Below are 16,165 nucleotides of genomic sequence, written 5' to 3' on the forward strand. Positions count from 1 at the left end.
ATGAAACACATTGGCCAGGAAGGTTCACTAGCTATCTGGTGTTTTGTACTTCTAGATTACTTATTTCTGACTCTGCATACTTATTCATGCATACAGTCATCGACAAAACTGAAGACATATTTCTAAATCAACACAAAGTTGTTTTTTTTAAACCATACATAACAAAGAAACCATTCTTCAAACCGATAATAAAAATAATAATAAAAATAATAATAATAATAATAATAATTTATTATTATTAATATTATTTCCTACAGTCACATTTTTGTCAATAACAGAAATTACAGAACAGTAAATAATAAAATTAATAAACTCTCTATGTTCTTTCTGAACACATTGACATTTTAGCAAATATATTTTTTTTATAACAATAAATAGCCACAAATTCCTTCATGTATCAATAAAGCCCATACTGTGTTTTGGATAGAGTAAAAAATTTTAACATTTTTTTTTGTTTGTTTCTTTTTACTGTCTGTGTCTCCTGGGGAGGTCTTCCTTCACTTCCGTCTTGAAGACACAACAGAAAGTCAGAGGAAATATCCCCAAACTAAGGGGAAAAACTTCTTAGTGTGTTCCTAAAAACATAGAGGAGTGACGACAGAAAAAGACCAAGTAGTCCAATGAGGCTGCTTTCTTTTTCTGTTTTTTTTTTCTAAAGTATAACTAATGGCAGACCTTTTTTTTTTTTTTTTTTTTTTTTTAGTTTTGGATAGGGTGGAGAAGAATTAGAACCCCTGTCAGTTTTTATTGCTGTCTGTGACCCTGTCAGGGAGATTCCCCCTCTCTATTTTGTCCTGTGTATCATTATTATTGAAAGTGAAAGTAAGAGTCGGTTCACACTAAGGCGGCACGACTCCTTACTACTTCGGGGGCGACTTGTGCATTCCCATGCACCACGACTTCGCAGCGAATTGCAGGGACTTCACATAATGGAAGTCTATGCAAGTCGCTCCAAGGTTGCCCCGAAGTAGTACAGGACCCTTTTTCTAAGTCGGAGTGACTTGTGTCGCTCCTATTAGAACGGATCCTGTAGCGGTCAATGGACCGCGAGGGAGCGCGACTTGTCAGGCTGACGAGTCGTCTGACAAGTCGCGCTAGTGTGAACCGACTCTTAAGGAAAATCCCAAATTTTGAGTTGTCCCCAGAAAAGTAATAAAGGGGAAATTTTCCAGTGGGTCCCCAAGAGATTCCCTTATTTTGCAGGGATTTCCTCTCACTTCATGCTTGGCTATGGGACAGGAAATGAAGGGAACTCTCTCCAATGGGACACAGATGGTGGAAAAAAAAATATGATAGGGGTTATAACCCCCCCTTACTCTATCCAAAATAAAAATAAAGTTTTGCCTTTAGTTCTACTTTAATATCTGGGAATAAATCTATGTTTGTTCCACGTATTACACTCACTTTACCGTTGACTGACTCATTACCTCTGCTGGGCGTCTAAAGTATCAATTACTGTTTTGGTAAAACAATACTTTCCAAGGTTAGTTTTGAACATGAGGTCATGTCCCCATGTTCTTGATCTTAGCTTCGGATTGATAATCCTGCCCTCCTGAACCTTATTTATACCCTTCATGTATTTAAAGGCTTCAGTCATGCCTCCACTTATCTTTACTTCTATAAGACTGGACATACAGTATTAAGTTCCTGCAGTCTCTCCTGATATGTTTTATCCATCAGACCTTTTACCATGTTTGCTTCCTGTCTCTGGACTCATTCTGTCTTATCAATATATTTTTAAAAATGAGATATTCAGAAGTGGACACAATATTCTACATGAGGCCTAACTAAAGATCTATATAGAAGAATTAGGACTTCCTTCCTCCTGCTAGTGACCCCTCTAGAGATATAAAGATCTATATAGAGGAATCAGGACCTCCTTCCTCCTGCTGGTGACCCCTCTAGTGATATAAAGATCTATATAGAGGAATCAGGACCTCCTTCCTCCTGCTGGTGACCCCTCTAGTGATATAAAGATTTATATAGAGTAATCAGGACCTCCTTCCTCCTGCTGGTGATCCCTCTAGTGATATACAGTGGCGTAGCGTGGGGGGTGCAGGGGGGGGCGGGCTGCACCGGGCGCAACATCTGGGGGGGCGCATCCGCAGTGTCATTCTGTCTGTCTGACTCTGACATACACAGTTCACACACTGTCTGCGGCTGCCTCCATCTTTAGGCTGAGAGATGTCCAGCGCGGCCGCCCTATGGCTGAAAATGGCAGGGCGGGGCGGGGCTGGACTGTGCCTCACCTGTCCATTGGTGAAGGGTGGGGTGGCATTGCAAGCCAAGCCCCGCCTATGCCGCCACTCCTCACTGCTCAGTCAGTTTGGCAGCGAGTGAGTCAGCAGCCTGGCGCTGTCACAGACTGTTTTTTTTTAAATCACCTGATTAGAGCCAGAGGCTCTAATAGGCTTCAAAAAAAGGGTTGACACGGGGCGCAGAGCAGTCCGAGACCCGCTTCCTGATTGGCCGAAAGGTGAACGCATGCCATTGGCCGCGGAGGAGGCAGGAGGACTCGAGGAGAAGCCACCACTGCAGGTAAGTCTATCTGCATTGAACGGGGCACGCTGGTCTGTCTGCATTGAAAGGGGGCACGCTGGTCATTCTGCATTGAAAGGGGGCACGATGCTCTCTCTGCATTGAAAGGGGGCACGCTGGTCATTCAAACTTGTATTTAGATGCATTTTACTTTAATTACATCAGTATTTTCATAACAAACAATACATGTGCTTAGGGGGTAAGGGTTTCTTTAACTAATCTAGTGGAAGAGACTCGAGTGCTAAAATCCCACGGGTTACGGGGTGCAAATTACTTGCCTTACCCCGGGTGCTGACAACCCACACTACGCCACTGGTGATATAAAGATCTATATAGAAGACTCAGGACCTCCTTCCTTTTGCTAGTGATCCCTCTAGTCCAGGGATATGCAAACTGTGGCCCTCCAGATGTTGCAGGACTACAAATCCCATGAGGCATAGCAAGACTGACAGCCACAAGCATGACACCCAGAGGAAGAAGCATGATGGGTAGTTATGCAACACCTGGAGGGCCACAGTTTGCATATCCCTGCTCTAGTCATATAAAGATCTATATAGAGGAATCAGAACCTCCTTTCTTCTGCTAGTGATCCCTCTAGTGATATAAAAATCTATATAGAGATATCAGGACCACCAGCAGATGATTCCTCAAGTGATTCACCCCACCATTCTATTCACTTTCCCCACTGCTTGGCCAAACTGTTTGCTAATTTTGAAATATTTCCAGTCTACTACTGATCTAATGACAATGCAGAATTTTGGATTTCCCATCATTTTGAGTCCTGGAGATAACCAAGACAAATAGAGAGGGTTGATTTTCCGTAGACAGCAATACAAACCAGGTTATAACGTTTCTCTACCCCCTCCAAAATGGAAAGCAAAATTGGCGTTAGATACACTTTAAAGTTTTCTCTATATTGTGACACAACAATCACCTCTCTACATTGTATCAATCTGGAAAACATCTACCCATCACAGCATCATGGACTACTAGACCCTAAATACAGTGTACAGGTTGTGTCCTGCCAATCTTGTATTATCATACACCAACAGTAACTACTAAGGCGGTGGTCACCTGATACCCAGAACCAACTTCCGTCCCGGGAATTTTGGTACAAAGGCGTGGTATGTTTGATAGACATAGCTGTCTCATATTACTATGCCTTCTCTAATACCAGGGGTCTCCACACTTTCTAAACAAAGGGCTTGTTTATTGTCCTTCAGACTTTAGGAGGGCCGGATTGTGGCCAGCGGAAGTGGAAATATTCCAGGCATCAGTGGGAGTAAACATTGCCACATTTGATAATAGGGGTGAGAAATAGTGCCCCATCATTGGCATCATAGGGAGGAATAGTGCCCCTTTACTGGTGCCAGTGGGAGAAATGGTGCTCCACTCTTGGTGTCAGATGGCAGAATAGTACCCTGTATCAGTTTGAGGAATAGTGTCCCAAGGGCCAGATAAAGGCAAGCAAAGGGCCACATTTGGCCCCCGAGCCGCAGTTTGGAAATCACTGTCTTATACCTTCTATCTCATGAAAAGGAAAAGACCTCTTGTCCAATTTCATGAGGTCTGACCAAGGAGGAGCCTTACATCTCATAGAAACCTCATAGGGATCATCTGCTTCCAATGTCAGGATATTTAAGCTCTCACTTCCATATAGCAACAAAGAGTTATTTTCTAGGCCACAAAGGGAGATTAGGTGCTTTTAGATTAACTCGGAGCACAGCTTTGGAATATTATGACAGGACTTTCTTATATTTCACATCAAAGACCTTCTAATGTGAACAGGTTATGGAAGCAATAGACGGAAGTGGATGGATTGAGTTCAAGTGCCCGAAATAATGAATTCAAGCCTACATTTTATTGCGTAACATTCAGTGCCACTGCGGGGGTCATGGTCGCCTTCTGAGAAAATTGTCAGACCTGGAGGGGGAATGTTCCCATAATTGTGACTGTGTCTGTTTCACAGCTGTGCGAGCCGACATTCATCATTGCATGAAAAGACAGCGGCTCCCAAAACAAAGCACATCTTAAGTTTTCCCCAGGTAGTAACCTCACCTGCAAGTTAGAACCCGCTCACTAATGCTGGCTACTTCTCAACGCCACAATCCCTTGCAGCTATCCAAAGGCAATATGTAACGCAAGATAAAACACAAAAGCTAAGAGCGCACCTCATAGCGCAGAACATTACTTTTATTAGATCTTTTATAGACTCATCTGCACTTACAATTCCAACATATAAAACAGGCACACATCAACATCAACAAGAATTTGTCTGAAAGGGTCAGTCTAGGCTGGCTTTTCTCAACTCAGGGGCGTAACTACAGGGGTTGCAATTGCAACCGGACCCCATGCTCCAAGGGGCCTGTGCGGCTGCCCTGTACACCTGGATAGGAGGGGCTGCAGGGGCAGCATGTAGAGAAATCACTGTCCTCAATTCTCCTCCTGTAGCTGCAGGAGGAAAATGGAGGAGATTGGTTCCTCTGTATGCTGCCCCCGCCGCTCCTCCTATCCAGTTCACTTGTGTTCTGCTGTCTCTGGGCCCCTGTGTGCTCCCCTGGTCAGCTCCCCCACTGTGCTCCCTTCCTTCTCCTGCCGGCTGCTGCAGGGGGTGTGTCACAATAGAGAACCAGGAAGGGGGTCAGTAAATATGTAATTTACCAGCTCCTCCCTTTTCTGAATGGAGTCATAGTCAGTGACATTGTAAAAAAAAAATAAAAAAAAATGATAAAAAATAATACAATTAAAATACCAAAAAATAAAAACTATTGACACCAGTGGGTGAACTTCCAGGATCGCAAAGGCCACACTTGCGACCGGGCCCTGGCATTCCACCATCGTAGGGAGGCCCCAAGATGGCAGGAAGGGGGCCCACTTCAGAACTCGTGAAAGGGTCCCGCTGCGTGACCGTAATAAAGGGCCCCGCAACAAGAGTAAAGGGCCCCAGTTTCAGTGGGAAGGGCCCCAGGCTTCAAGGGAAGGGCCTCTTGCCAGGGGTCCGGGGGAGTCTTTCATGGTTTCTTGCACAGGGGCCCTGAAGGTTCTAGTTACGCCTGTCTCAACTTGTTCAACGTGGAAGAAACTCTGAAATAACTTTCCAGGCTCAGGGAACCACTGATAATATTTACTATATCTACATAATTGTGATGACCACTAGGAAGACAGATCCTTACATTTGTAGCCATAGGGAAGAACCCCATCCTTTCAAAGCTCTGAAAGATCATTGGTGTCAGTGGTTACTCAATTGGGAAGCAGAAATTGCCCATTGCTCAAGGAACTCCTTAGCAACCTCTGGAAAAACCCTAGGGTTTTAATGGCAACCTCTTGAGGAACCCTAGAGTTTTAATGGCAACCTCTTGAGGAACCCTAGAGTTTTAATGGCAACCTCTGGAGAAACCCTAGTGTTTTAATGGCAACCTCTTGAGGAACCCTAGAGTTTTAATGGCAACCTCTGGAGAAACCCTCGGGTTTTAATGGCAACCTCTTGAGGAACCCTAGAGTTTTAATGGCAACCTCTTGAGGAACCCTAGTGTTTTAATGGCAACCTCTTGAGGAACCCTAGAGTTTTAATGGCAACCTCTGGAGAAACCCTAGGGTTTTAATGGCAACCTCTTGAGGAACCCTAGAGTTTTAATGGCAACCTCTGGAGAAACCCTAGGGTTTTAATGCAACCCTTGTTGAGAAAATTTGGTCTAGGCTTTTTTTTTTGAGTTGTGTGGGAATGTTTGACCATTCTTCCAGAAGCGCATTTGTGAGGTCAGACACTGATATTGGACAAGAAGGCCTGGCTCTCAGTCTCCGTTCTAATTTATCCCAAAGGTGTTCTATTGGGCTGAGGTCAGGACTCTCAAGTTCCTCCACCCCAAACTCGCTCATCCATGTCATTATGGACCTTGCTTTGTGCACTGGTGCGCAGTCATGTTGGAACAGGAAGGGGCCATCCCCAAACTGTTCCCACAAAGTTGGGAGCATGACATTGTCCAAAATGTCTTTGTATGCTGATGCCTTAAGAGTTCCCTTCACTGGAACTAAGGGGCCAAGCCCAACCCCTGAAAAACAACCCCACACCATAATCCCCCCTCCACCAAATGGTTTGGACCAGTGCACAAAGCAAGGTCCATAAAGACATTGATGAGCGAGTTTGGGGTGGAGGAACTTGACTGGCCTGCACAGAGTCCTGACCTCAACCCGACAGAACATCTTTGGGATGGATTAGAGCAGAGATTGCGAGCCAGGCCTTCTCCTACAAAATCAGTGCCTGACCTCACAAGAAGAATGGTCAAACATTCCCATAGACACACTCCTAAACCTTGTGGACAGCTTTCGCAGAAGAGTTTAAGCTGTTATAGCGGCAAAGGGTGGGCAAACTCAATATTGAACCCTACGGACTAAGACTGGGATGTCATTAAAGTTCATGTGCGTGTTAAGGCAAGCGTCCCAATACTTTTGACAATATAGCGTATGCGTAGAGTTAATATTGCCCCCCACAACAGTCCTAGTTTTTTCATGTGAACTCCTTGCAAAAAATGAATTGCCCCCCCCTCCCTGCGCTACAGGAAACACACCAACACCACAAGTGTCATCAACCAGAACATAAAATGAACATCTACATTTGAGCTCCAGGACAAGGAGCCCTGAGCGGGAAGTGTCTAGTTAGGGGTCAGTAAAGTGTTTTCAGTGAGAGAGGGGTTGTAGTACCTGCGCTTTGCGTCCGCGGTTGATGTACGTGCACACGGGGTTATACGCTCCGGTCCCACAGACGTAGAGGTGCGTCCTGTTCCAGGGTTGTATCAAACGTATAAAGTTTCCACATTCTTCCTGTGAGTGAGATGAAGAGAGAATAAAAGCAGAATCGTGATAAGAGGACAGAAAAGAGAAAGGAAAGTAATGGGAATTTTTGAGTTAACGGCGTCCAGATCCTGCGCACATTCTGCACTCCTCACATCTTCTCTTTTTGTGTCTACAGCAGCTTTTTTTTTTTTTTTTTTGGAGGATTCCGAACAATAAAGACTCGTTTTATCTCTTTCCAGCATCATCTACGTCTACTTTTTTTTTTTAAATTTTGCAGCGTTCTCGATACTCAGATGTTACATTTGATGTTTGTTATTTCCTCTTTAACTTTACTCACACTGCTGCCTTTCCCGGCCAGAACGCATTCCTCTATTCTTTGCTGCTTTGCAGGCCAGTGAATCTGCAGAGAGAGAGAGAGAGAGAAAGAGATACAAAGTTATCTCCGAATATCTCTGTGCGGATCCGTCTCATCCCTGAGGCTTCGGATGAATCGGCTCATTCAGAGATACATTAGAGAAAAAAGAAAAAAAAAAGAACACCTATTATTTCTTTAAATTGCTTTGCATGCACCATTCGGGTCTTGTCTTCATTAGAAAGCAACCGGCTTTTAATACACATCCGCATTAAGAAATGTTCTATTACCCCCCGAGCCTGTAGCAGTGCCATTGTTTTCAGTTAAATGAGATGCAGATACATTATTTTCCCATCTCGGCGTTCATGGGAAAGAGATGGCTCAAAGATCTCTAATAGTACTTTATGGAATATTCCATTTATATGGGATTGTTTTTTTTTTTCCCCTGTGGATAACTCATTACGGATGTTGGGGAGTTCAACAACAGACAAGTCAAGGCAGATGGGTATGGGTGGTGGTCTTACTATGAGTGGCTCTCGGTTGATGTCCTGCAGATCCAAGGACAAGATGTAGTCTTTGCTCCCCACGTACATCCGGTCATGATCTTCATCTTTTAGCAGAATCCGATAATCGGTCGTGTTCAGCAGGAAGTTCAGGAAGTGCGCTGTATTGGACGCTTTTAGTTCTGCAAGGACAAGGACAGAGATTGGCTCAGTCAAGGTCCTATCATGGGGGGAAAGTATAGACATATAAACAACAAATCCCACATGCCATACCGACCATCACCAGGGATAGAGCACCAGAACTATTCCATTGCAGCAATGGCTATTACATGGCAGATATGGAAATCTAATTTTCTTCAAAATGATAGAACACCAGGACCCTACCACTACAGCAATGGCTATTTAATGGCAGATATGGAAAGCTAATTTAGTTATGTTCCAATGGAAGCCTCAATGTGCTTAAATGGTAACTCCATTTTCAGGTCAATATATAAATCCAAATAATATATAAATATATAAAATATATACCAAATAATATATAATAATAAAAGAAGAATAAAAAAACAATAATAATATTAAAAATAATAATAATAATAATAGTATATATCAAACTAATCTGCTTAAATGGTAACTCCATTTTCATGGAAAAATATATAACAAATAATATATAATAATAAGAAAAAAAAAACAATAATAATATTAAAAATAATAATAGTAATAGTATATATCAAACAAATACTGAAAATAAAAAATATTTTTAAAAAAATAGCATATAATAAAATAGTAAATAAAGTTTAGCATGTATATTAAAAAAAAGAATGTAAAAATACTTCAAAATGATAGAACACCAGAACCCTACCACTACAGCAATGGCTATTTCAAGGCAGATACGCAAAGCTATTTAATTTATGTTCCAATGGAAGCCTCAATGTGCTTAAATGGTAATTCCATTTTTTTGAAAAATATATAACAAAAAATATATAAAATTGAAAGAATAATAAAAACAAAAAAAAAACAATAATACTATTAACAACAACAATAATAATATATATTAAAATAATACTGAAAATAAAAAAACATTTTTTTTAAAATGGCATATATTAAAATAGCAAATGAAAAAGTTTAGCATGTATATTAAAAAAAAAAAAAAAAAAAAGAATGTAAAAATACTTCAAAATGATAGAACAACAGGACCCTACCACTACTGCAATGCCTATTTCATGGCAGATACGGAAAGCTAATTTAGTTATATTCCAATTGAAGCCTCAATTTGCTTAAATGGTAACTCAATTTTAATGGAAAAATATATAATAAATAATAGAACAATAAAAAAAAAACAATAATAATAATAGTATATAACAAACATACTGAAAATAAAAAAAATATTTTTTAAAAAGTAGCATATATTAAAATAACAAATAAAGTTTAGCATATATACAAAAAAAAAAAGAATGTAAAAAAAAAAAAAAAACTTCAAAGTGATAGAACACCAGAACTCTACCACTACAGCAATGGCTATTTCATGGCAGATATGGAAATCTCATTTACTTGTTTTCAATGGAAGCCTTAATGTGCTTAAATGGTAGCTCCATTTTCATGGAAAAATATATACCAAATAATATATAATAATAAAAGAATAAAAAAAAAACAATAATAATATTAAAAATAATAATAGTAGTATATATCAAACTAATCTGCTTAAATTGTAACTCCTTTTTCCATGGAAAAATATATAACAAATAATATAAAATAATAAAAGAATAATAAAATTAACAATAATAATAACAATAGTATATATCAAATACTGAAAAAAAAAAATATTTTTAAAAAAGTAGCATATATTAAAATAGCAAATAAAAAAGTTTAGCATATATATATATATATAAAAAGAAAAGAATGTAAAAATACTTCAAAATGATAGAAGACCAGAACCCTACCACTACAGCAATGGTTTTATATATATATATATATATATATATATATATATATATATATATATATATATATTTAATATTATTATTATTTTTTGATTATATATTATTTGTTATAAATTTTTCCATGAAAATAGAGTTACAATTTAAGCACATTGAGGCTTCCATTGGAACATAAGTAAAATAACATATATTAAAATGGCAAATAAAAACATTTAACATATATATATATATATATATAAAAAAAAATGGAATGCAAAAATACTTCAGAAGGCTAGAACACCAGAACCCTTCTACAACAATGGCTATTTTATGGCAGATATGAAAAGTTATTTTACTTTTGTTCTAATGGAAGCCTCAGAGCACTTAAATAGTAACAAATAATATATAATAATAATAATAACAAAATAAAAAAATGCAGTGGGGTTAATGACACGTCTCCAGCCCCGGCAGATGACCTTAGACACCAGGACATGTAATTAAATTGGTTCACAAGGCTCTGGGGCCTTTGAGGAACACGCCCAGCGCTGTGCGTTCCACACCCGGAAATTGTGCTCAGAACAAAGCCAATATCTGACAACTCCGTACACCCAGAACGGGGTGACATGGATCTGTCTTTGTAATCTTTGTAAATTCAGTTCTTCTCTCCTGTTCATGTCTTTCCGGCTTTCTCCCAGGGCTGCCTGTAATAGGGTGACAACAGCATTCACAGCTTCCTATAGCCATGGTAGAGTTGTCACCCCCATTGTGCACGCTCCTGTGTATCCAATACAGCACAGCGCCCCCTTCCAGACCCCCAATTATTGCACTGTGCCACAGACGGCCCAATGGAATCTTAACCAGGGGAGTGACACCAGCAATTGTGCTTTGGCTTTGTCACACCCACAGCCCACAGTCAGATGACTGCAGGAAAAAAAGCACCTAAAAGGGGCATTTTTTTCGTTTTTTTGACAAATTTCACATAGAATGCTTGCTAATTGTCTGACCTGCAATATCGAGCTACTGTTTAATTCTCCTTATATTTCCCCTCCCCATTCATCAATATGCCAATGACTTTTTTAAATAAAACCTTTCCGTTTTCATTTCACGCCTTATTTTAGTCCCTGTGATGTCATCACTGGGTCTCTGTGCTTCTCTATTGAGTGCAAGCTGGTGGGAGGGGCTGGCAGGGTGCTGTACACAGCCTTGCGCTGTGAACATAGGAGGTCGGCCGCTGTGCACAAGCCTTTTTCAGAGAACACTATGAATAATAAATGCAAAGCATTCTCTGATTGGACGATAAAGAGGTGGCACGGTGACAATCTCCACCTTGTGATGTTTTTTCTATGCATTGGCTATGTGTAAGTAGGGATGATTGGAGGGTATTTCCAAAACAAATTTCCCCCTCCTAGCACAAATACCCTCCAATCATTCCTACTAGCTCGATCCCCTCCAACCCCCCCCCACCTAAAAAAAAAAAAAAAAAATTGCCTTACCAGCACAAATACCTTGAAGGGCAACTTTTTTTTTTGTGTGTGTGTGTGTGTGGGGGGGGGGGGGGGTTGGGGGGGGGATTGTGCTAGTAGGATTGATTGGAGGATATGTGCACTCATAGGGGAAGTTTAATTTGGGGGTGTGTGTTGGAGAGGGGATTGTGCTATTAGGAATGGATGGAGGGTATGGTATTTGTACTAGGAGGGGAATTTTTTATTTTTTTTGGAGGGGGGCAGATTGTACCTGTAGGAATAATCGGAGGGTATTTGTGCTAGGAGCGGGGATTATTTCAGGGGGGGGGGAGGGGGTTGTACTAGGAAGGAGGAAGGAAATTTGAAGTCGGGGGAAGGCAATTTGTGCTAGGAAGGGGAAATTTTTTTTTTGGGGAGGGGGGAGTGCTATTAGGAATGGATGGAGGGTATTTGTACTAGGAGGGGAATTTTTTATTTTTTTTGGAGGGGGGCGGATTGTACTTTTAGGAATAATTGGAGGGTATTTGTGCTAGGAGGGGGGATTATTTCAGTGGGGGGGATTTGTCCTAGGATGGGGGAGGGAAATTTGGAGTCGGTGGAAGGAAATTTGTGCTAGGAAGGGGACATTATTTTTTTTGGGGGGGGGGAATGTGCTAGTAGGGATGACTGGAGGGTATTGGTGTATTGGTGATAGGAGGGGAACATCTATTTTTTGGGGGGGTGATTTAAGCTAGGATGGGGGATTGAGAGAGGGGAATTTGTGCACGAAAGGGGTAATTTGTAGGAATAATTTGAGGGTATTTGTGCTAGGAGGGGGGATGTTTTCGGGGGGGGGGGGATTTGTACTAGAATGAGGGAGGGAAATTTGTGCTGGGGGGGGGGGGATTTGGAGATGGGGGAAGAGAATTTGTGCTAGGAAGGGGACATTTTTCTTTGGGGGGGGGGGATTTATGCTAGTAGAGATGATTGGAGGGTATTTGTGATAGGTGGGGAACATTTTTTTTTTGGGGGGGGGGGTTTAAACTAGGATTGGGAGAGGGGAATTTGTGCAGGGAGGGGGTTATTTAGAGTGGGAGAAGAGAATTTGAGCTGGGAGGGGGGGGGGGACTCTTTTTTTTTGGGAGGGGGGAATTTGTGGTGGGGGCATATTATGGGGAGAGAGAGGATTTGAGCTTTGGGGGATGGGGGGCAACGATTAGTGCTGGGTGGAGGATTTCAGCAGGGGGGTAGATTTGAGCAAATTTATGCTTAGGGGGTAAGCATGTACATTAGTGCTCAATTTTTTTTTTCCGTTGGGGGCGGGGGGAATTTTTGCTGACACATAATGCACATGCATTTTGGGGGGGATGGTCACCCCGGGCTCTGGATGACCGTGTCCCGGCACCGGATGGAGGTCAGTGGGATGCAGAACCTCCATGTTTATACGTCAGACTGTAAGATGGAAAAGAAGGTGTTGGCAGCGCAGGCGGAGGATCCGGCGGAGGATTGTGGGGGCTTCACACCTCCAGGACCGGCCACCAGAGCCCCGCCGCGCCGTGTAACCCCAGCCCTCTCTGGGGGCTGCCAGACATCCCAAACATCTTCATTAGACGTGTGAAGGGGCTGCAGGGCCTGCGACAGCTGTGCCAGGGTGATGTCATGTGCAACGGCCGCGGGCCGAAGATACCCTCCAAGATCCGTCTTAAGGCGCAATTAATTACACGGCTGAGGCTTACATTACACCCGCTGCATGGCGAAGATTTTCCCAAATACCAAACAAAGAAAATGAAACACGTCAGACGCCAAAAAATATCCCGGAGCACAGGGAAGGACGCGCCGCAAGTCCGATCCCGTCACCCAAATCTCAGAGAAGCTTCAACGTGCTAAAAAAGTAATTTTCAATCTTCTTAAATCTGCAGCTTTCATTAAAATCATCCCCGGTGATCCCGCCATGGGGGTCCTCGTCCCGCTACAGTGGGGAAAATAAGGATTTGATCACCTGCAGATGTTGTAAGTTTGCCCACTTACTAAGAAATGACGGGTCTATAATTGTTATCATACGTGTATCTTACACATATTACCAAAAGTATTGGGACATTGATATCCACACAAGTAGCACCAACACCTTCATCCAATCACCATGGAATGTGTCAAAGCAGATGTTGGTTGTTCACTAACCACAGGATTCTCTAATGTTCTGTAATGTTGAAGACTTTCTATAGCTTCTCCAAGCCACTTCTTCCATTCTAATGAGTGTCCGGAGTAGACCCCAACATTGATGTCCTCAAAGGTGGCACCAACATCTTCATTCATCATGGAATGTGTCGAGGTAGATGTTGGGTATCTAAGAACAACAGGGTTCTCTGTGAAAGTTCTTACGTATCCAGGTCATGATATATCTAGTAGTAGTTGGTTACATTCAACTGGATTTGTTCTGTAATGTTGAAGACTTTCTAAAGCTTTTTCAAGCCCCTTCTTCCATTCTAATGAGTCTCAGGAATAAACCCCAACATTGACGTCCCCAAAGGTGGCACCAACATCTTCATTCATCATGGAATGTGTCGAGGTAGATGTTGGTTATCTAAGAACAACAGGGTTCTTTGTGAAAGTTCTTATGTATCCCTGTCATGATATAGCTAGTAGTAGTTGGTCACATTCAACTGGACTTGTTCTGTAATGTTCAAGACATTCTAAAGCTTGTCCAAGCCACTTCTTCCATGCTAATGAGTGTCAGGAGTAAACCCCAACATTGATATCCCCAAAGGTGGCACCAACATCTTCATTCATCATGGAATGTGTCAAGGTAGATGTTGGTTATCTAAGAATAACAGGGTTCTCTGTGAAAGTTTTTATGTATCCAGGTCATGATATACCGTATTTATCGGCGTATAACACGCACTTTTTCCTCCTAAAAATGGAGGAAAAAGTAGCTGTGCGTGTAATACGCTGATATAAAAAAAAATGCCCAGAAAGCAGCACCGAGAGATAGAAGGGGGCGGGCGGCGCCGAGAGTTAGAAGGGGGCGGGCGGCGCCGAGGAGAAGGAAGGACGCGCTGTCATCGGAAGTCCCGCCTCCTATGCCGATGTCAATCATAGGCGCCGGGACTTCCGATGAGAGCGCATCCTTCCTTCTCCTCGGCGCTGCCCGCCCCCTTCTACCTCTCGGCGCCGCCCGCCCCCTTCTAACTCTCGGCACTGCTTTCTGGAGATTTTTAGTGATGTTTTTAGTGGCGCTGGCGAGGCTGAAATTATATGCGCTGGCGAGGCTGCATATATGGGCACTGGGAAAGGCTGCATGTATGGGCACTGGCAAAGGCTGCGTGTATGGGCACTGGCAAAGGCTACATGTATGGGCACTGGCAAAGGCTGCATGTATGGGCACTGGCAAAAGCTGCATGTATGGGCACTGGCGAAGGCTGCATGTATGGGCACTGGCGAAGGCTGCATGTATGGGCACTGGCGATGGCGAGGCTGCAATTATAGGCGCTGGTGAGGCTGCATGTATGGGCACTGGCGCTGGCGAGGCTGCATGTATAGGCACTGGCGAGGCTGCATGTATGGGTACTGCAGTGAAGAGGCTGCATGTATGGGCACTGCACTGGCGAGGCTGCATTTAAGGACACTGCACTGATGAGGCTGCATTTGTGGGCACTGGTAAGACTACATTTAATTTAAAAAAAATGTTCTGAGTTTAAAGCTGTTTATTTTAAATTTCAGCCTTTTTCCTGAAATTTCTGCCCTAAAATTTAGGTGTGTGTTATACGCCGATAAATACGGTAGCTAGTTGTAGTTGGTCACATTCAACTGGACTTGTTCTGCAATGTTGAAGACATTCTAAAGCTTGTCCAAGCCACTTCTTCCATTCTAATGAGTGTCAGGAATAAACCCCAACATTGATATCCCCACAGGTGGCACCGACATCTTCATTCATCATGGAATGTGTCAAGGTAGATGTTGGTTATCTAAGAACAACAGGGTTCTCTGTGAAGGTTCTCATGTATCCCTGTCATGATACACTTTATTACCACAGTCACCTACAGTCACCATCACTACAGTCACCATCCCTACAGTCACCATCACTACAGTCACCATCACTACAGTCACCATCCCTACAGTCACCATCACTACAGTCACCATCCCTACAGTCACGATCCCTACAGTCACCATCACTACAGTCACCATCCCTACAGTCACCATCCCTACAGTCACCATCACTACAGTCAACATCACTACAGTCACCATCCCTATACTCACTATTCCTACAGTCACCATCCCTGCAGTCACCATCCCTACAGTCACTATCCCTACAGTCACCATCACTACAGTCAACATCCCTACAGTCACCATCACTACAGTCACTATCCCTACAGTCACTATCCCTACAGTCAACATCCCTACAGTCAACATCCCTACAGTCACCATCACTACAGTCACCATCCCTACAGTCACCATCACTACAGTCACCAACCCTACAGTCACCATCACTACAGTCACCATCTCTACAGTCACCATCATTACAGTCACCCTCCCTACAGTCACCATCCCTACAGTCACCGTCCCTACAGTCACCATCACTACAGTCAACATCACTACAGTCACCCTCCCTACAGTCACCATCACTACAGT

At 42.6% G+C, this 16,165-nt stretch overlaps 1 protein-coding gene across 4 annotated transcripts in view; it reads right to left on the reverse strand.

Annotated features, from left to right (window-relative positions):
- SEMA3F (semaphorin 3F) overlaps nt 1-16,165 on the reverse strand; it is a 171,950-nt gene that overhangs the window by 40,424 nt on the left and 115,361 nt on the right. For all 4 annotated transcript variants that reach the window (XM_082265465.1, XM_082265463.1, XM_082265464.1 and 1 more), the window contains exons 3-5: nt 8,206-8,366; nt 7,667-7,729; nt 7,237-7,356 (exon numbers count right to left, since the gene is read on the reverse strand). In XM_082265465.1, coding sequence (XP_082121591.1) covers nt 7,237-7,356; nt 7,667-7,729; nt 8,206-8,366 — 344 coding nt within the window. The remainder of the gene's footprint in view (nt 1-7,236; nt 7,357-7,666; nt 7,730-8,205; nt 8,367-16,165) is intronic.

This window comes from Pelophylax lessonae, assembly GCF_965119305.1.
Source record: "Pelophylax lessonae genome assembly, chromosome: 8".
Lineage (NCBI taxonomy): Eukaryota > Metazoa > Chordata > Amphibia > Anura > Ranidae > Pelophylax > Pelophylax lessonae.